Here is a 22,853-nt window from a genome sequence, read left to right as displayed (position 1 = left end):
TACAGTAAAATTCCCATTTGTCTACTTCCTATTTGTCCTATTTTCTAATCTTGTCTAGTCTTGGTACATTTCACGAGGAAAAACAAATTAAAATAGTTATCTATATTAACGAGTGATAAGTATATGCATGATATGTTTTAATATTATATTTGCAATATCAACATTGACTAGCCATAGACAAAAGGATAAAGTGTTAAAATTGTCGGCATACGGTGTCAAAGTGTATCTGATTATAATTTTTAGTTGTATGAAGGGTACCGGTACCAAGTCAACAGGAAGGGCAAGGATGATAGATTCTTCTGGAGGTGCCACAACAGAGAGTTTCCAGGTCGACTTTCCACAAAGGGTGAAAAGGTCACCAGTAGTAAGCCACACAGCCATCTTGAAGACAGCGTTGACAACACCATGAAGGTCAAGTCAGGAAGGAAACTATAGAGACGATTTACACTGGATTACGAAGAGCATGCTGACAGGAGACTTTTGGTCCATAACTAGGTCGGATGCAATATATATATATATATATATGTATATATATATATATATGTACATATATATATATATATATATATATATATATATGCACAAATTTCACAAGTCACACGCGAATCACAAATATGCAGAGTCCACTAGGAAAAGGAAAAACACACGGAGTCCGAGCGCTTTCGTGATATATTCACATTATCAAGGAGTACAGAAAGATGAGAACAAAAAATGGAGGTACAGAGTATAAGTAGGACAAGAGAGACATTTACCCTCCTCTCCGAAGCCTGAAAGCTCAGGTTGGGTCACTCGGTGAGGTCATGGAAACATATTATTATTACATTAACTTTTAAAATATGTACTATTTATATTACTGACAATATATGGATCTAATTTATATAATCCTAAACTATTATTAATGAGTTGGTCATAATTGCATTTGATAATTCCTGACTGATATTTCTTTCTGTTATATTCTTACATTGTATAATTTTTGAAGCATTTTTCCAGTCAATAGGATGGTCAAATTCACAAACATGTTTAAAAAGTGCACTAGATTCTTGGCCCTTTTTTATGCTGTTTTTATGCTGTTTAATCCTAACCTCTAAATAAATATATTTACAATAATATAAATACTAATAAATAAAAGAAGCAAATAAATGAATAGGTAAAGTTAAACAATAAACAAACAGGTAATTAGTATGAGGAAATAATGCGGCTATAAGAGAAGGAGCGCCAGTTGCCTCCGAGTATTGGCAGGGAAAGAACAGATGCCGACAAGCTCCTTGAAACGGAACCCCCTACTGTGGAGCATTGTAGCTCTGTACTATTACATATAAACCAGCGAGAAAGATATGGTGCAGACAGTGGCTTTCTCTAAGACCTGTAAAGGATGACGGTAACAGTTTCAACATGTAGTAGTTTTAGTTCGGAACAACGGCAGGACAAATGAAAATCAACACAAAATATCTAATCTCTTTCTTTTGGTAATTAGCCACAAGGTGCGACACTAGAAGTGTCACATGAGAAATATAGGTGAAGCTCGGACTAAGGCCACAGCTTAGTGGAGCTTATGGTTGTAGCTGGACGTGGAGCCTAACGTCAGCGAGGCAGTAGCAGATGATGACGGCGAGGCTCGATGGGACAGCTAGAAGACTGGACGAGGAGATGTAGTTTGTGCGCTGGTCGGTCTGGTCGGTACTGTTCTGCCCATCTCGGCGAAACGCCGACCTTTTAAAGGAGGCTGGCGGGAACGTGAGGAGCTTTCCAAGTTCCTGATTGGCTGACCGCTGGCTGGCAGGGACACCCCTGCGAACTACGCTTGCCAACTACAGGAACTTGGAAAGGCTAGCTCCGAAGATTTCTTTGATTAGTGTGTGACGGGTCGTAGGATGCATCACGTCACTACAACTCTATTGTTAAAGGTGTACTTTCTCAGGTCCAATCGTTACGATATTGACAAAATTATAATAAAATCCACCTAAAAAATAGAGGACAAAAATTATTAATACGGTCTCCCAGAAAATATTCAGATAACACCCTTCTAATAATTTCGTTTAAAAACACATATTCCCAATCATTTTCTTCCTGACTTGTACAAATCTGACGTTTGTTTCTATCGGTTACTACTCATTTTGTATTCACCCCACTCCCTATCACAATTGTTTTGGGGGTCACGTTGGCAAATAGGGGTTTTACGTTGGGTGGAAGAGTGCGAGTAAAACAAGTGATTTTCGGTAGAAACGAATGTCATAAAAGTTCAAATCAGCATGAAAACACGTGAAAAATATTCTCGTTCTACCTAGATCAGATTAGAGCAGACCAGAGTTAGCCTAACCTTGTTTATATATTCCCCTCGCCAGTGGCTTTATTCATCCCTACCTCCCCTATCCCTTCCTTTTACCTGATTCGGAGTGAGGGAGTTCGCTCTTCATGCCCCCTAATGGGCCATTACCAAGACACGAGGACAAAACCCCACAACCCTCTCTAATCGGTGCTTGTACCTAGTCAAAGCCTTTCGCCTCCCGAACTCCTTGATGGGATGAATTTCTTAGCTGGAGCCCCCCCCCCCCCCCCGCCTCATCCTCTGGAGGTGCCAAAGGTGATGGTTATATTTCTATTGGTAGTGACGAGGATGGGCATTTTTATAACTATATATACGAGAGGAGAAGCGCAGGTAGGAGTTTCTGGCAGATTAAGATTAAGATCAACCCGACAGCAGGAGAGAAGAAATGTCAACATTGTCGCCACCCAGAAGCTACCCTCGAACATCACCTCAAGTATTACCCCGCAACTGCTTTTCTGAGGAGAGGGCCCCCGACAACATCTGAGGGTCTTGTGCGCCGTCTATGCAGCCACTACGAACTGTGTCGGCTGGTGGAGTGTCAGCCCCCCCCCCCTTTAAATTTATATACCTTTGCATTTGTTCATGTCAGGAAGGGTGACTGCCAGGATGTGCATACATATTTCACATAGGTATGCACATCCAACAAATGTATGGGTGGGCGTGGCCAAAGCCACACATTCATACATTGAATCACCCCCCCCCTTTTTATTTATTCATTACACAATTGATCGCAACACACTGTCCACTGAATACACAGTTCATCATAGGTAGGGTGCATTCACCGAGATGTGCATATGTATATCATATACGTATGTATATCTTGTGAATGTATGTGTGTGGTTAAACCCACACACACTCATAAGTCAAATCACCCTCCAAACGGGCTCACACTTAAAGCCCGTGGGAGCTTCACTCCCAAATTTAACAGAACAGAAACGCAGGTAGGAAGATTTGGAGACAGAAACCCTAAGTGGTTTGGGTATGTGCAGAGGAATGGTGCAGGATAAATCAGAGGATGCTGAAAATAGCAGTCACAAAGGAACGTTATTGTTATTTTTTATCTTTGAGAGCAATACGTTATTGTTATGTTTTTATATTTGAGAGCAATACGTTATTGTTATGTTTTATCTTTGAGAGCAATACACCGGGGTGCTAAAGGATAGGTTAAAGAAAAGAAGATTTAAGGAGGGATGATGCACATTAAGATTGGAGTATTATTTTTGAGTGCGGATTGGTCACCAGTCACAAAAGAATGCTAAGCGACTTCATTTGAGGAATGCCACTAAACTTAAATATTGACAGCATAAAGTCTGCAGATTCATGGATGTGATTCAAACGATTGGTTTTATTAGGTAGAGGATGAGGAGATTGAAACGATTTGAAGAGCAGTTAAAAGATGAAGACATCTTTGTCAGTGGATGTCAACAAGTTGGGCACTAGATTAATAAATATTGAGTGGAGATGAAAAGATACAGCTCAGCATTAGATGTTAACATGCTTTGATAATTTGATAAAAAAAAATACAAACAAATACCATTCATAGCTTTGATAACCAGCGACAGCGTACATAAAATATCTCGAATTGAGAATGTATTGGTGAAAAGAGCTTTGTTCAATTATCATTCATACATACATCTTCAGTAAACTGTACCCAGCCACATTTAAATCTAGAGCTAACTCTTGGTAAAATGGCATATATATAAGATATATTATATATATATATATATATATATACAATTTCAAACGCCCCGCTGCTCGACGTCACCAAAACAAAGCTACTCTTTTGTCGCCATAACATGTTTGCCTTTCCAGAGAAATGAGGTCTATTCTTGCTGATTCAAATATTTGTCGACTTTGTGCTTGTGAAATCAATGAAGCTTTTACTCTTTTTGAAGACAGTGACGATAAGGCTTCTCTAGCTCTCTTAATAAACAAGTATCTTCCCATAAAGGTAAGAGGCAAGCTCACACATCATTTCTTTGGGAAATGGACTCTAAAGTCAAATGAAATTCTAAAGGTGTTAGCGTTATTAGTTAAGGTCTTAGTTAATATTATTGCAATTGCAGTTTTCACATGATTAAGTAGGGAAATATTTAACTTATGGTTTCTTTTTACGGCCGTAAGGTCTTTATTTAAAGCAGACATGGATTAGTTAATACTTTTTTTAATTTGACAATAATTGTTATTGTTGATATTTCTGAAATGAACATTTGAAGGGTGGTGTGCAGATGAACCCAAATAATGATCTGGCGCCAGCCTAATACGGGAATTTTGTTTGCATTAAGATAAGAAGTATTGAAGCCATGTGCTGATAGCACGGCATATAAAACATCATAAGTGGAAGTTGTTCACGTAGAGATCGTTTATTTAAGTGCATAATTAATTGAACTGTTTTCTGTAGGCATTAAATTTGAACTTCATTAATAGAATAGTTCCATAAAAAAGTGAGTCAACATTGGTGAATCTAGGTTATATTGCCTGCATTGAAGAAGTAATTTGCTTTAGATTATTAGATTTATTTCTGATACTATTTGGGCTTAGGCAGTTCAATGAAAATAATTGATTATTGAAGCTATGGACAAATATAAAGTAGGAACACTTGTTCCTCAGCTTACACAAAAAAGAAAGTTGAATTATATGCAAAATTAATAGATAAGGGGGAACAAAACTATATTATGATATGTTAGCTTCTGGTAATGTATCTTATTTTGTGTGGCTAACTGGGACAATATTGTTTTTTTCTTTTTTAGAAGTGCACACCGACATGGTATAGTAATAGAAAAATTATAATTTTGTAAATTATAATATATCAACATTATATATGGTATTATTTTAGTTGTGCACACCTACGCAATATAGTATTAGAAAATTAAATATTAATTTTGTAAATTATAATAGACGAATGTAATATGTGATTTTCTTGGCAGAAATAAAAAAAAATTGCTACAAGTAAATTTACTTATGAACAAAGCCGATAGGATATGTTACAGATGCCATGCCAGTCCAATCACTATCAGACAACTGCTTTCATGTTGTGGACTGGATGTTCTCCAACCCCAGGTGACGTTAATAAGCACTGTTACAAAGAAAATAGGGCTTCCTTGAACTTTATGAGAGAACACAGGGTTCTGCCTTCATCTGTTAATTGCCCGAGGTACAATAATAATCAGGCTGGCAGCATCCGTGATGACAACTACGACCCAGATGATCTTTAGAATTTGAGGTACCAAATTGCAAAACATTGGTTAGGTTACTTAGGTTAGAATAGACTAATTTATCATACTTTCATTTCTTTGACCTAGACACCTATGAAAACAAACGTGGCATATCATTCATCTGCTGCGACTTCGTTCATTAGAGAATAGCTTGTTCCGAAGAATACAAACTCTTCGGTACTCCTTACAATAGGATACTTCGTGTAGCGTTAAGATTCCTACCGCTAAACACTGTGTTTTATTAAAATCCTCACCCCATGGGTCTGGGCAACGCTTATTCAATAAGGGGCCCTATTGGGGCAAGGGGGCCCTTCCCCTCCACCACAAGTCTCGCAGACTATGCTCCATTCTCTTTGCAATAGCCAAAGGGTCAACATCTCTCAACAAAACCTGCTCCAATTTTGTTTGTGTATCTCTTATGGGACACGCTGTACAGTATTGCCGTTTGTGTTGTGATGAAAATCAGGCAACCGGCTTCGATCGTCTCCAGTTGTTTCCAGAACGCTAAGGAGCTCGTCGTCCTTACAATTCATCAGTGTTTATCTACATCCTGTACATTGGTGTTTATCCATGACATCTTGTGCCCTGAAATTTCTTGAGTGCTATCTACATCCTATCCTTTATTATTCCCTTAACCGCCACCCTTCACTGTAAGTATGGAATCTGGTTCTAGTGTTGTTGTTCAAAATAGGTGGTGTACCTTCCTTGAAGGGAAATATCCCTGCCCCTAGCACAAGTGTAGAGGTCTAAAGTGTTCACCTTCATCCCCGTGTGAGACGTGCACTCAATGGGATGATAATCAGTGGTCAGTGTACTTTCATGCTCACAAGAAAGGGCATGCAGGGAAAAATGTGCACAAGCACAGAAAATGGCATCCACCTTCACCCCCCAAAAAACAAGAGAAGGGATACTACGACTTCAGAGGAGACGAGCAATTCTCTCCTCCAAAGCGTAGTAGAAAAGGAGGTTGTACAACGCCCACCTTGAGTCAATCTCAGGCCAAGTTGTCTTGTATTCCTTCAACCAGGGCGGTTAGCTTAGACGGACATGCGCCTCCGGCCACCTCTAGCTACCGCTCTTGTACGAGTTTTTTCCCAGAGGCGGTTGCTTGCAGTTCGCCCTCAACCCTTCCCAGAAGCTTGACTTTCTGAATTTATAAACCAGGGCGATTAGCTTAGACGGACATGTGCCTCCGGCCACCTCTAGCTACCGCTCCTGTACCAGTTTTTTCCCGGAGGCGGTTGCTTGCGGTTCGGCCTCGACCCTTCCTGGAAGCTCGAGTCCAAGACAGACAAAGAACCTGGGTTCGAAGAAAAAGAGTGCCTTAGCCTCTTCTTCTAATCAGGAATCCCAAAGTTCACCTAAAACCCATCATAGGAAGAGCCGGGTGATCAACGGAGACCTTGCCATGCCCGAAAAGAGTGCCTTAGCCTCTTCTTCTAATCAGGAATCCCAAAGTTCACCTAAAACCCATCATAGGAAGAGCCGGGTGATCAACGGAGACCTTGCCATGCCCGTTGATGAGGAGGACCAAGGTAAACCTACGCGAACGTTACTTGCGAGTAAAACCACCTCGACCAGAAGAGAGAACCTCCCCTTAGGGTCCCCCGGACCTTCCGAACCCTTTCGGGACTCTCCAAGCGGGCATTGTCGAAGACAGACAAAGAACCTGGGTTCGAAGAAAAAGAGTGCCTTAGCCTCTTCTTCTAATCAGGAATCCCAAAGTTCACCTAAAACCCATCATAGGAAGAGCCGGGTGATCAATGGAGACCTTGCCATGCCCGTTGATGAGGAGGACCAAGGTAAACCTACGCGAACGTTACTTGCGAGTAAAACCACCTTGACCAGAAGAGAGAACCTCCCCTTAGGGTCCCCCGGACCTTCCGAACCCTATCGGGACTCTCCAAGCGGGCATTTCCAGGAACTTCTCCCCACTATCTATTCCCTCTTTAACACAATGAGAGAACAGATGATGGATGAACAACGTGAATTCATCCGGGAAACTCGAGAAAAGTTGCTGTTGAACTCGGAAGTTCGAAAGGCTTCAACACCCAAAAGAGCCCCCCTAGAACATGTTCCAGTTAATTGGAACCCCCCACCCCCATCTACCGATCAGTGACCTTTATTGGGGATATTGAAACAAGTTGTTTGCTACACTTTGAAAGACTGAGACAATTTTAAGATACATGCACACCAAATGATCCTACTCAACATTGTGATCACCAGCAGCTAGCTGGCTTCACATCTAGTCTCCTGCAATCATTCAAAACACGCTTTGTAGAATTTCGGGAGTGCACATGTCTTTTCAATTTCATCACTTATCCACACGAGTGTGCAGTGGACATAGCTGACCTTAGTTACATCCCTGATGTCTCTATAAAATATTTTGAGGTAGAAGTTGCTGACCTCAAAGCCTCGGACATTGAATGAAGATTTGGAAGAACTTGCACACCAGCAAGCAGAGCTGTCAAGTACAAGTGGATAGAAAGGAAAAAATTTCAAACCAAAGACCAGCTGATTTTCAAAACTTGGAACGCACTTCCAGTTGCATATCACACACTGCAGCATGTGGGTATTGCTGTATTGACCATGTTTAGCTCTACATATGCATATGAGCAGTCATTCTCATATCTGGAAAATATCATGGTCATGTTTAACAGATGGAAGCATCTGTGTGGATGAAGCTTATCCTGACCAAGTATCAAGCAGACTACAAAGCCATCAGCAAAAACATGAGGCACCAGAAATCACATTAGTCATCTGGGTAAGAAGTATTTAATTTATTATTGGTTAACTTCAGTATAACATAATTATAAAGAATAAATTCAGATAAATATTATATTCTAAAAATTTTGGACTTAAAGAATAGACACGTTTAGTTGTATTTAGTGTTAAAAAATATTACATGGCTCTCACAGAAATACATTTAAAGATATTTGACTTTCATGGCTCTCTCAGCCAAAAAGGTTCCTGACCCCTGGGTTGTATGAATTTAGCGTACTTTAATTTCTTAGACCTCCACCTCTACCAAAAACAAACATGGCATCTCAAGTAGTCAAAACTTTTAGCAACTGTTTCTGTTATTGATTTTTGCCAAGAATAATGTATATTAGATTGATGTATTATAATTTACAAAATTATTATTTAATTTTCTATTACTATATTGCATAGGTGTGCACTTCTAAAAATTTAGCCAAAAAATAAAGTTCTACTTTATCATTGGCAGATGTTGTAGATCACTTTTGTTCTTTGGTTTTCGTAAATAAAGGCCATTTGAATTTGATACACTTGTTTTAATTTACCCAAAATGGTATGTTTGGACCTGAGAATATGATATTTGGCATAGGCAGTTAGGGTTTCCTTAACTGCAATGAATCATATGTTAAGGATTTGTAGACTTCTCCATCCAGTCACTTACTTTCAAAGAGACATTTTCTCAAAGTAGGCTGAAGGTGAACCAACTACTACCTTAACACCTTGGTGGTGCCTTAAGAATATAAGAATAAAGGAGACTGCAAGAGACCATAAGGCCTACACTAGGCAGCTCCGTATTCAATACACTTAGCAGCTCCGTATCTTTGGGTTAGACTCTCATCCAGAAAGTGATACAATTACTGTCAGTCTTCTTTTCCTTTAACTGACAGTAACTTCAATCTTCCAAATAACAACCACAAGTCCTCAAGCAATGAGACATGATGGTGGGGGCAAGAGATGGTATTGCAGATATGTGGGATAGGAAGAAAACTGTTAAGGAGAGTCAAAAACTTTTACACAAACAGAGTTTGTGTTAGGGTTGGGAGTGGTATGAGTGAATGGTTTGAGGTGAGGGTGGAGCTGCACCAGAGTTGTGTTACGTCACTGACAGTTTAGTGTGTACATGGATGGTGGTGGTATAGGCGGTAAATGCAAGTATGATGGCCAGAGGATAGAAGATGGTTAGAAAAGAGTGGAGAAAGATGAGACAGTTGTTGTTTACTGAAGAAAAGTCAGAATGGAGAAAAGTAACCAGTGGTGTATCACAGCAGCTCAGTTTTGGCTTCTGTAATGTCCTTCATATATTTAATGACATGAAAGGAATAATTAGCTGTGCAGACTTATTTGTTGATGATACCCTGTACATTGATCATGTAAAGGATGATAAATGAGAAGGATTATATTACGTTGCAGAATGACTTGGATAATATATGAATGTAGTCAAGAGTGGAAAATGAATTTTAACACATGCAAAATAATGAAAATGGACCAAAATAAGAAAAGAATGACACTGGATTACAAAATGGGAAATTAAATACTGTGGAACCTCAATTTAGTTAATTTGTCCCATGATGGAGCACATAACTCAAATTACTTGTAGGACAAATAAATTATCCCCATTGAAATGAATGGGGTAGTGCGAGAGGTAAATGCAAGGGTAGTGGGTCAGGGATTGGAGATGGTTAAAGAAAATGGAGAAAAGTAGGAGGTGAGCCAGCTGTTGGTTGCTGACGACACTGCCAGGGACTGAGGAAGTTGGTGACAGAGTTTGGGAGAGTATGTGATAGAAGAAAGCTAAAGATAAATGTGGGTAAAAGTAAGGTGATGAGATGTACAAGGGGTGAAAGTGGCAGTAGACTGGAAGTGAGCATTAAGGGAGAGCGACTGGAGGAAGTGGATAGTTTTAGATACTTGGGTGCAAATGTGGCAGGAAAAGGTGGAGGTAGAATGTAGATTGAGAGAAGTGAGTAAATGCCTTGGTGGATTGAAGAGTGTAATGAGGAATAGACATTTGGGAATGGATGCTAAGAGGAGACTGTATGAAGGAGTGGTTGTGCCAACAGCACTGTATGGGGCAGAGACATGGAACATAAGAGAGGAAGAGAGAAGGAGTTTGAATGTGTTTGAGATGAGGTGTCTGAGAAGTATGATGGGGGTTACTAGGCTAGATAGAGTGAGAAATGAGGAGGTGAGGAGAAGAACGGGGGTGGAAAGGGAGTTGGGAGATAGGGTTGATGAAAGAGTTTTAGGATGGTTTGGACACATGGAAAGAATGAGTGAAGAAAGACTAGTAAAAGAGGTATGGAAGGCAGATGTGGAGGGAGTGAACATGAGGGGACGTCCTAGGATGAGGTGGATGGATGGGGTGAAGGGGGCTTTGGGGAAGAGGGGAATGTCTGTTGAGGAAGGACGGGAGAGGACAGAAGACAGAGGTGAATGGAGAATGGTTGTATATGGATGATGATGTGATGCATGAGGTGGAATGAGCGGGAGATGGGGGGTGAGGTAGTATGTGTGAGCAAAATTTGACACAGCCTGAAGGGATTTCTCCCCGTCTTCTCCTTTTATGCATGGGGGGACGGAGAGGGGGTGTCGCCGATTTAATGAAGCGGCCTTGCTGTGGATGTGCTGTGTCTTGCGACACTGCTTGTGACCCAGGGCAGTGGACAAGGTGCAGGGATGACCCGTCATCCAGGAGGTGCTAAGATGAGAGGGAGGGTGGAGGGGTGTGGAGTGTATTCAGGGATGGAATGAGTGGGAATGATTTTATGCCTTTTCCTTTTTGGCTACCTCCCTTGTAAGGGGGAAAAAGCCTTGGTATATGTATGCCATTGATCCATTCTGGCCCCCCAAAAACCACCACAATTTTTTCTTATTATATGTTTTTAAATAAGAAAACTGTACTTATGAATAGGAAGTGGCTCAATTTTTCAACAATACAAAAATTTTTCAGCATAAGTTTGAAATGCATAGAAGACCAAAGGTGGTGTAAAAGTTAGTTTTGTGGAAAATAAGCAGGCATGAAGGCCATTATGAACAGTATATGGATTTAAGAATGAATGCACGAGCGATGGCACCCATGAGTTGTGGTAGGTCTTTGTTCTTGCAATAATAGTACAATATTGCCCTTGCAACAGGATCGAGCAGGGGCCAAAGCTTGATACAAGGGATGATGGGCGTCATCCAAAATCTTATCTGATGCATTTACTAATGTACATATCTGCCTAGCTATCAATCTATTAATTATCTTTGCACTTGCTAACATGCATGTCTGCCTAGCTATTGAGTGAGACACAGGATGCTGGGCAGATGCTACAGTATTCACTGTGGCTTTTGCTACAGTGACTAACAGTAGGGTCAGGCTCATAACCCAAATTTTTGCTTACAACTCAAACCAAAAAATCAGCCAAGAGACAGCACAAAAAAGGTTAGAATGGCTTTTCACTACATTGGATGAGGAAAATCATTGAAAGATTGACATGGTCCAGACTGGAATACACAGTGGTGACGTGGTCACCATACTTATAACTATAAGAAAAATAGAGTACAAAAGGTGGCAACCAAACAGGTTTTGATTAATAGAAATGCTTCACTGTATACAAACAGCTCATAAAAGTCGCATTTAACTACTTCAATATGAGTAAAATTCTTGTGCACAGCATTGGCTGCCATATCTATGATGTATCACACTACTGGCATTATAAAATATAAAGTCAATGCTGTGTTACTCATTCTCTTTTACTCAGAGTAATAATAAACACAGAAAACATAATCAAACTAGTTCACAGAATCTGGGGGTAACTCGTGTAGAACTACAATATATATATATATATATATATATACAGTATATATATATATATATATATATATATATATATATACAGTATATATATATATATATATATATATATATATACAGTATATATATATATATAATCAAGGTGCCGATGCTGGCATCCTCGTGTGCCCACTCACATCTCATGATGCCTATGTAGGTGTCATTGTACCGAAGTAGTTAAAGAAATTACACTGTATGAAATACACTAAACCTAAACTTAAGAATGATAAGTAGATGCACTAAAACCACCCTAATAAGATATTTACATTTGGAAATTAAAATCTTCCACTTAGTGCAACATGAACATTACTTGCACACATTTTTCTGTAAACACCTGCACCCATCCCTCCCACCATAAAAAGTATACAGTACAGTATATATATACAGATGAACCCGGAAACAATGGACTGAAGAGGGATTACCGATTCATTAATGTTATTTGTCCATAGATTCTGTGTTAAATGGAACTTATATAAATGAAAGGTTGTACTAATTACCAACAACTACTGTCAACTCCAGTGGTATTCACTGCTTTTAGTTAATATTGACATAGATTAACATTATGTCAGTTTTTGTGGTGAAATGATATATGCTGCTTGTTGGTCATTTTGAATTACTTGTTGATCCAAATATATTACTTGTTGGTCAACTGGTAAGTGTCGGCAGTTCAGGACAGGGCTTGTTGGTAGAGAAAAACTTATTTCTTTACTTATTTCTACATGTATGATTGTAGCAGAAATAATTTTCACCAAGAAAAACAAGCATTAAGTGATGAGTGAGGAAAATGGAGGAGAAATAGGGAAAGATGAAATGAAAGCAGCTGTTAAGATGATGAGAGCAGGTGAGGCACCTGGGTTGGATGGATGCCAAGCAGAATGTCTGAAAAAAGGAGGTACAGTTATGGTGGACTGGCAGGTGAGGTTATTTAATGTTTGTTTAAGAGAGGGTAGAGGAAAGGGGGACAAGTGTGAATGTAGTAGTTTCAGAGGGATCAGCTTGTTGAGTGTAGTTGGGAAGGCTTATGGGAGGATCTTGATTGAGAGGATTAGGAGAGGAACAGAGGGAGTAATTGGTGAGGAACAGTGTGGTTTTAGGACAGGTAGGGGTTGTGTAGATCAGATATATGAGAAAGCTATAGGAATAGGTAAGGATGTTTTTTGGGCTTTTATAAGTTTGGAAAAGGCTTATGACAGGGTAGACAGGAAGGTACTGTGGGAGGTATTGAAGATATATGGTATAGGAGGAAAGCTTTTAAGAGCAGTCAAAAGTTTTTACGAGAGTAGTAGAGCTTGTGTCAGGATTAGAAATGGAGAGAGTGAATGGTTTGAGGTAAAGGTGGGACTTCATCAGGGACGTATTATGTTGCCCTGGCTGTTCAACTTGTATATGGATGGGGTGGTGCGAGAGGTGAATGCAAGGATAGTGGGTCAGGGGTCGGAGAGGGTTAAAGAAAATGGAGAAAAGTGGGAAATAAGCCAGTTGTTGTTTGCTGATGACACTGCACTTGTAGCAGGATCAGAGGAGGGATTGCAGAAGTTAGTGACAAAGTTTGGGAAGGTGTGTGAAAGAAGGAAGCTGAAGATAAATGTGGGTAAAAGTAAGGTGATGAGATGTACAAGGGGAGAGAGTGGCAGCAGGCTGGAAGTGAGTATCAAGGGAGAGAGACTGGAGGACTCGGTTGGTAGTTGTAGATACTTGGGTGTGAATGCAGCAGGAAAGGGAGGAGTGGGGGTGGAGGTGGAATGTAGATTTAGAGAAGCGAGTAAATGTCTTGGTGGATTAAAAAGTGTAATGAGAAATAGACATTTGGGAATGGAGGTGAGGAGAAGAATAGGAGTGGAAAGGGAGTTGGGAGATAAGGTTGATGAAAGAGTATTAGGATGGTTTGGACACATGGAAAGAATGAGTGAAGAAAGACTAGTAAAAGGTGTGGAAGGAGTGAATATGAGGGGGCATCCTACGATGAGATGGATGGGGTAAAAGGGGCATTACAAAAGAGAGGAATGTCTGTTGAGGAAGGACGGGAGAGGACAGAAGATAGGGGTGAATGGAGAATGGTTGTGTATAGACGATGCTGTGATGCATGAGGGGATGGGGGTGAGGGAGTATGTATGAGAAATAAATTGACGCAGCCCAAAGGGAGTTCTCCCCGTCTTCTCCTTTTCTGCATGAGGGGGGGTCACCGAATTAATGAAGTGGCCTTGCTGTGGATGTGCTGTGTCTTGCAACACTGCTTCTGACCCAGGGCAGTAGACAGGATGCAGGGATGACCCGTCATCCAGGAGGTGCCAAGATAGAGGGAGGGGAGTGGAGTATGTAGGGGATGGAATGGGTGGGGGTGGTTTCTATGACTTTTTCTTTTTGGCTACCTCCTGTGTAAGGGGAGAAAAAGCCTTTGGTATATATATGTATGTATGGATATGTTGCTTGTCAGTCCAAATATATTACTTATCAGTCCTTGTCAGTTTGTAGTATGACCCTATCTAGACGGTAACTTTGGATGGTGCCCTGGTGGTACTGGATGGTGTCCGGATGGCTCTAGGTGATATTGGATGGTAATTAGCATGACCCGATTTAGAAGATGAACAAATGGAAGTCTGAGGGTGGACCTATTTTAAATGTTGAGTAGTTTAAGTACATACATAAGAATGTAAGAATGAAGGAAACTGCAAGAGACCATAAGGCCTACACTAGGCAGCTCCATATCCATCACCGCTTGTCATCCCCATCCATAAAGTTCTCTAAGCGTTTCTTAAAACAACTGATAGTTTCAGTGCTTACTACATGGTTACTAAGTTTATTTCATTTGTCAACCACCCTATTAGTAAACCAAATCTTGCCTATTTCCTTTTTAAATTGAATTTTGTCCAGTTTATAACCATTACTGCGAGTCCTGCCCTGTTTTAATATGATGACCTTGTTTGCATCACCCTTTTAAAGCCTTTGATCCACTTGAACACTTCTATTAGATCACCCTGCACTCTGCATCTTTCCTGAGAGTGTAAGTTAAGGGTGGCGTTGCACTTCCACTTATAATGAGACATTCATATTAATGATAGAAGGCTGATTTTTCTACCACAATTGTGCATGTCAGTGATAAATCACCCCAAGTTTCACTGTTTTACATACACAATTGTAGCTGTAAAAAATTTCGATATTCATGAAAAAGTGAAAATTTTCCCATTTTCAAATGAACAAAAGTCCGTAACTATACTGAACTAAAAGCTCCATTTTTGTGTACAAACTCTACATAGTATGGGATGAAATATGACACAAAGTTATAAGTCTACCTTGTAATTTGTGTAAATTGAATTTTTTTTTTTTTACGGCAATATTTCGTGAATTTTTTTTCCTGGTAAAAATTCAGAACCCTCATTTAGAATAATCTGATAAATTTGTGTCATTTTGTGGAAAAAACACTATGAATGAAACATGGAAAATTTCAGAAAGATTGATGAACTCTGGAGGAAGTTTTGTCATTTTTTAGTATAAAAATTACTGTTTTCAGAAATCGCCTGCTGAACTTGGCACAAGGATTGAATTACCTCCAGAGGCATATGGGTGTCAATAAAATGGTGATGTATGGTGCCAATATATTACACTAGGCTTACTCTATGTAACTGCTGAGCCAGAGTAAAAGAATTGGCTCATTGTGTGTGCCAGAGTCCAAAGAACTGCGAACAGTGTTATGATAGGCCTTTACTGGTTGAACCAACCTCACTGCTGGGACCTCCAAAACATTGCGTCATCAAGTGGGGTTTTCTAATTACCAGTGATGGGCCTCTTCTCCACTCTTTGCAGTGTTTCTGGTCATAAAGCATGATGGTACAGGCCTTTTAGAATGCACCAGGTACATAATGTTGCTCATCTGTCTGCTTCAGGCGCTTGCGTCTGAATACAGAAGGTCAAAACAGTTCCCTCTTTCTGTCCATTCTCTGGAGGACAGGCCTCATAGTACTTGCTGTGGACGGTACAGCAATGTCAACACTGTCAAGGAAAGCCAATTTGCTTTCTGCCTCGTGTTCCACTATGAACTGGATGTCCTGTTCGACCTCATTTAACCCCTTTTTTTTCAATTTGTGTTTTTTGGAGCAATGACAAGGGCATCATCCACATATCAAAACCAGAATGTGTCCTGACCCATTATTTTTATGAAATGGTCCTTTTCTAAAACTCCCATGTAGAGGGAAGCTAAAACAGCTTTAAAGGGGATCCCCATCACAAGTCCTCAGTGATGATAGTATTCCTCATTGTTGAAAACATATAGCAATGTCAACTTAAAAAAAAATCTTCCTATCAGGATGTTGGGTGGAAGGCAAACACTGATGGGGAGACATTTGCTTTTATTAGAAAGTTGGGTGCAAAGAGAATAATAATGGATCACTGTGGCAATGAGGGTGGGGGAGAAGAGGTGATGGCACTGCTTGTCAAGTGGTTCTCCCAGGTGGTCTGCCAGCAGGGGAGTTGGGAGGAGATGGCAATGGAGGCAGCAAGTTAGGTTTGCAGTGTGATGCTCTGAGGTGATCTACTGTAGATCTTTGGCGGTTCCATCCAGTTTATATACCAGCTCAGTTCATGACCCACACTCTAAAGGGCCACTAGGGAGAAATGTTGATGCTGCTGAGAAACCAAACACAGGGGCATTCCCAGGCCACTGACCTAGCTAGAATGGAATGTAGATGGAGCTGGGTACTGCACATGCATTCATCAAAGAAGTTTTGTCAGACCCATCACAGCTGGGTGGATGCAGGTGTGTCCCCAGGGGAATTGGTGGTGCTGTGATGAAGTGTCAGACAACTACTTAATACTTTCCTACAGGTGAATCCTCATTTTCCATATCTCCAACCACTCTCATGCTGCCTTTAACATCCCTTCCATGGAAACAGTGAATAAGTCTGTAACATCATATGAAACCATAATTTTTTTGAGAGAGAGATCTATGTCTTAATTTCTCAGTCAGATTATTCAAATTTTTCAGATGGATGCACCAACCCCATTCTAACAGATAGGGATTTCACCAAGCATTTGGCTAATCTGTGCGGGGCACTATGTATACCAAAAGTGATGGGTCTCATTGGGATGTTGAGCTTATGTGTTTTTGGGAGCCTGCACATACTTAGTGGTGTTGGGGCTTACTCTAGCGACCTTGTCAATTTTTTGCCCCATGGATTTCAAGAGTATCTTCCTTGCCTCTTTCTTAAATCTTTACCCTACCAGTGGTGTGTGACTTTGATATTTCTTCTCATATGTTGTATCATCACTTAGTAGATCTAACATTTTTTTGTTATAGTCCATTTTATTGATGACCCTTCCACCTTTGTCAGCACTTAAAATTATCATGCTGTCATTGTTCCCAAGTTTCTCTACTTACCGGATTGGGATGGGATAAAGGTGCTTCCAAAAGAACCCACATAGAAAAGGAGAAAAATAATTTAAGCATATATTGCTGCCCAACCAAGTAGCAACCATCAGGATGGGTTTATTAAATTAGTGAGAACAGTGAGCTGCTTGGTACTTCACAAAGCTGATCGGAAGGATGGGAGGAGTGAGGTTGACCGTAGAGGAACAAGGCAATCTTCAGCTGTATAAGGCATTGATTTTTCTGTAATTGTATGTACTCTGAAGAAGTCATGGTGAGGACAAATTGTCAGTAATAAATTTCCAAAAGTTCCCTTTGTTTACCTCACCACCCTACCACTCATAAATATACATATGTATATACACATAGATTTATATATATATATATATATCATTAAAATTTGCAGCAGCTTCTGCGTTCACGAGTTTTTTGCTGACATTCTCGACTTTTCTTATGCTGGCGCGCTGTGTCATGCTAAGTTCTCTAATTACCTGGCCAAAAAGCATTGGTGGTATAGGTAAAGGCATGGGAATTATCTTCTTAATTTTCATGCAGAGCTTTCGCCTAACAGTTAGGCATCTTCAGTGCTAATGAGTACAGTGTGTGGGAAATGATTATAAATACACAATACACAGATCACAAACACTTCAGTGCTGATCTGGTTGACCAATCAGGAAGCAGGACACGAAGCGCCGCCCTTGGAACTAGCGGCTGTGAGCCGAAAGCTGAGCTCGATGTCTTTTGATGTGGGGATAGTGAATGGAAAAGACATCGAGCTCAGCTTTCGGCTCACAGCCGCTAGGCCCGAAGATGGCGCTTCGTGTCCTGCTTTCTGATTGGTCAACTGGATCAGCACCGAAGTGTTTGTGATCTGTGTATTGTCTATTTATAATCATTTCCCACACACTGTACTCATTAGCACTGAAGATGCCTAACTGTTAGGCGAAAGTTCTGCATAAAATTTAAGAAGATAATTCCCATGCCTTTACCTATACCACCAATGCTTTTTGGCCAGGTAATTAGAGAACTTAGCATGACACAGCGCACCAACAGAAAAGTAGAGAATGTCAGCAAAAAACTCGTGAACGCAGAAGCTGCTGCAAATTTTAATGACATTTGCCTAAAAGAGGATCTGCTGTCCAACTATAGCAATATATATATATATATATATATATATATATATATAATCATATATATCAAATATAAAATTATATTATATATATATATATATATACATACATACATACATACATACATAAACATTTATCACAATGTTTATTGTGTGTGTCAAAGAAGGGAAGGGAATCATTATCTTCCTCTTCTAAGGAAAACTAAAAACTAAATAGTGGGCTGTACCTCATTCAGTGCAGTTCAGATCCTACTGGACAACAAAGCAGGACATCATGGCAACATTGGTACAATATCCACCATGATGTCACCACTAATGCTTGTTTTACTCACAGGAACAGTAGCAACCACCTAATGGACTGGGAAAAGGCAGAACTACTGGTACATGAGCCCAGTAAAATCCAAAATAAATGTCTGAAATCAGCCATCATCCTAGTATTCAATACGACTGAACAAAATAGAGGCATATTTAATATTTCACCCCCACCTTATTCCTTTGCTTCCAATTGCCAACAAAATATTGGAAAGCTATCCCTAGTTGCCCTCCACATCTTTTTCCTCACATGATTTTGTCCATCAGTGGACAAATGCCACCTCACCTTATTTCTTCCCCTTTCACATTTGTTCACCAACAGTGAACATATGATCTGCACATAGTCAATTGCTCCCTCTCCTTAACCTTCCTTAGGCTCCAATGACCTTCCCTGAATCTTCCTATTTATTCTCAGACATGTGTACCACAACTATGTTTTTGATAAAGCTGTAACAAGTGAAATGTTGTACATATAAAGGCTCCATCCTCACTTTTTTTTTTATAGACTTTTCAGCAACTGCCAATTACATGCAAAATTCATGTTGCCTATAAATGGTTAGAGTAAGACATGTTAATCTATTTATGGACAGAAGGCACTCCCAGAGCTGAATAAGATAGCAAGAGTCAAAGAATATGTTGTAATATAAGCTAAACTGTATATTAAAGGGTTAAACCACTGTTTGAATGTATTGGATTGTAGGTAGGAAGATTATGTGCAAGGAATTGACAACTCATGGATAATTGCTATTTATCACATTTTATGGTGCATATATAAACTGATGTATTAATGAACAGTGCCTGACAACTGGATCTAGTTTATCCCCATTAATTTACTGTATGGTGACCCGTGCCCCTCTCTTCATCCACAGAAATTATGAAGCATATGAGAACATCCCTTTAGGCCTCATCATCCCTTCATCCATTCACAACCTCCCACCTTTCATTTGTACCTTTTGCATTCTCTTCCCTGCTCAACAAACATTCCAAGTACATCCAAAGCCTCCTTCACCCCCTGCATTCATTTCATATCTGGAAGACTGAACATGTTTGTTGAGCAGGGAAGATTTTTTTCATCTGGTTCATAATTTGAGTGGATGAGGAGTGGGGGATAAGTGAAGCAGTGGGGGTAAACCAGTTCAGGCTGTGATGCCTACTATGGAATAACTGTGCTTCACTACATTTCTGTTGACCCAGGCAATGCATTTGGGGTCAGAGTGATCCTTCATATCCAAAATGCTGAGACAAGGTTGTTGAATGAGACTTGTTTGTTTATGATGTTGATGTGTGCTTTGATAACCAGAGTTCATATAAGTGGAAAGTGTCTTTGTTCTGTATAGAACCAAACCAACTGGAAACCCTTGCCTCAGACTGATGTACCTGGCGCTTAACCATCAAGCAAGCAGCTGAGACTTTCGAGGAAAAACGCACAGCTACCAGAAACCTCCAGCGAACCCGCAGGCATGAGTACCAGGCCCAAAACCCTCTTCCACCTGGGGACGGTATCCCATGTCCAACATGTGGAAAGCGCTGCTCCTCAGAGTTTGGCTTGAGGAGCCATCGGCGCATACATCAGTGGCATCAATAATGATCTTACCAATGTTTTACTTTATAAACTTTCAAGAGAGAGAGGACGTCTTCGTCGTTAACGACGGAGTGCCTTAACTAGTACTAATTAGAATATTTTTATTTTATTGAAGGTGAGCAATGATGGCTGTTACCCAGAACGTATATGTGAACGTTGTCATGATGGAGTGGCAGCCACAGTGGACCTACTGGATCGGATGGTGGAAGGGCAGCAGCGACTCAGAATCCTTGCTAATCAGCACCATTTAGACATGCAGGTGTGTATATTTACCTAGTTGTATCTCACAGGAAGGGGAGCTACACTTGTGGTGTCCAGTCTTTGTATCTCACAGTATCTAGTTTACTCTTAATTTCCACTCTGTGTGGATTTTTTTTTTTTTTTTTAGGTCTCTTCTATGACTGCCCTTTTTGAGTTTCTTTTTATGTCCCCTTGTATTCGTCTTATCCCAGTTTAGTAAGTGGTCTCTGTCAAGGACTTCCATGCTTTCATGATTCTATAGATCATTAACAAGTCCCCTCTTTCTCTTCTTTGTTCTAGAGTCAGTAATTTCAGTTTTGAAAATCTCCTCATATGACAGTTTTGAGTGTTGGGGCCATCATCATACTTGTTCTCTGGATTCTTTGAATTTTCTTTATGTTCTTTTTGGTACTGGGTGACCATAGTGTCACAGCATACTCAAGTTTAGACCTTATCAGTGTGACTAGTATTCTCTTCACCCATTCTTTGTCCAAGGAGGAAAAAAGCCATCTTTATTGATCTTAGTAAGTTGTAGGATTCTCTGATAATTTTGTTTATCTGTTTAGCAGGAGACATGTCATTTGTGATGATTACTCCCAGGTCTTTTTCAGATCCCACTTTCTTTACTTCCTTTGTACCTATTTTATATTGTCCTGATATTCTTTTTTACTTTTTCCAAATTCCATTATGCTACGTTTCTTGATGTTGAAGTCTACTTCCCATTTCTGACTCCATTTCCAAACCTTGTTCAGATCTCTGTAGCGATTCACAATCCTTTTCAGTGTTCTTTTTCCTTAGCAATTTTGCATCATCTGCAAAGCTCATGTAACATTCCACATCTTCATCCATGTCAGTCACATAAATAGCAAATTTTATTGGAGCCAGTACTAATCCCTGTGGAAATCCACTCATCGCCTCTTCCCAAGTTGTTGTTGTTGTTGTCGTTCCCTAGACTGTCTGTCCGAGCAGTCCCGTCTCCCCAAGGAAAGCCACAGCCGAAACTGGGTTTTCCCACAAATCCATTATAGAGTGTATGTTGTGTTGTTTGCGAGCATGATTGTGTATAATGCAGTCTTCCATTATGTGTTGTATGGTATGGGGTGAAGTGTTACATCCTGGGCAGCTGTTCACAATGCGGTCATCCAGCCTAATGCAAGAAATCCTCCATCCAGTTCAGTAGTTTACCTTGCATTCCTCCTATGGTTTCCAGTTTTCTTAATAATTTCTTTATGTGGTATTTTGTCAGAAGTTTTTTGTAAGTCTAGGAAAGCACAATCAGCCCATCTGTCCCTTTCTTGTATTATATCTGTTAGTCTTGAGTAGAAACAAATCAAATGTGTGGCACATGATCTTCCCTGTCTAAATTCAAATTATCTTGGGATTAGTATATTGTTTTCTTCCAGATGTTTTATCCATCTGTTCTTAATTTTCACAAATTTTGCCGACAGTGCTAGTAAGGGAATCTGCTCTGTAATTTACCTAGTTGTATTTTATGGGAAGGGGAGCTACACTCATGGTGTCCCGCCTTTGTATCTCACAGTGTCTAGTTTGCTCTACTTCAGTTATAAAGTATTAAAGAAGAGGTCAAACATAGGAAAGACACATTATAACATATGTCTTTATTCTTTGATATAAACCAGTTATAATGATATAAGTTTACTCAAGATTGGAGCGTATGTGTGTCATATAGGTTTTATAAAATATGTAGGCCATAGTCAGTTAATTATATGAAGAGGAGTTGGAGTCGGTGGTGCCAGAAATAGAGGAGTCGGAGTTGGAGGTTTTGTGTTCCGACTCCACAGCCCTGCTAATGTAGATATATTCCATGCATGGATACAGAGAGTCCAGATGTCCATACATTGTATGGTAAAGTGGTACTGAGGGTGAGGCTAAATAAAAACACAGTAGCTCTGTGTCTCCTTTATTTATAACCAGTAGTTGTGGTGGAGCTAGGTATTTAATTGTGAACTAAGGGAGGACAGATTACCTTATTTGCAGGAATGTACGAGCTGTGCTTGTGGTGTATGACTCATTCCCACAGGGGTTTCTTATCTGAGAGGCACTTCTAGCCCAAACGACCCTCTGCTTGCTGGGTCGC

The 22,853-nt window shown here is 40.1% G+C and overlaps 1 protein-coding gene across 2 annotated transcripts in view; it reads left to right on the top strand.

Annotated features, from left to right (window-relative positions):
• Positions 1–4,097: 4,097 nt before the first annotated feature.
• Positions 4,098–22,853, top strand: part of LOC143038755 (uncharacterized) — a gene marked incomplete at its 3' end in the record, with an annotated part of 86,715 nt that continues 67,959 nt past the window's right edge. Inside the window, 2 exon segments of one of the 2 annotated variants that reach the window (XM_076208285.1) lie at positions 4,098–4,277; positions 20,631–20,774. In XM_076208285.1, coding sequence (XP_076064400.1) covers positions 4,143–4,277; positions 20,631–20,774 — 279 coding nt within the window. 2 annotated transcript variants of the gene reach the window in all.

The sequence above is a fragment of the Oratosquilla oratoria genome, chromosome 25 (genome assembly GCF_046742065.1).
Source record: "Oratosquilla oratoria isolate Oo_2021 chromosome 25, ASM4674206v1, whole genome shotgun sequence".
NCBI classification, from domain to species: Eukaryota; Metazoa; Arthropoda; class Malacostraca; order Stomatopoda; family Squillidae; genus Oratosquilla; species Oratosquilla oratoria.
This window is presented reverse-complemented; position numbering and strand designations above follow the sequence as displayed.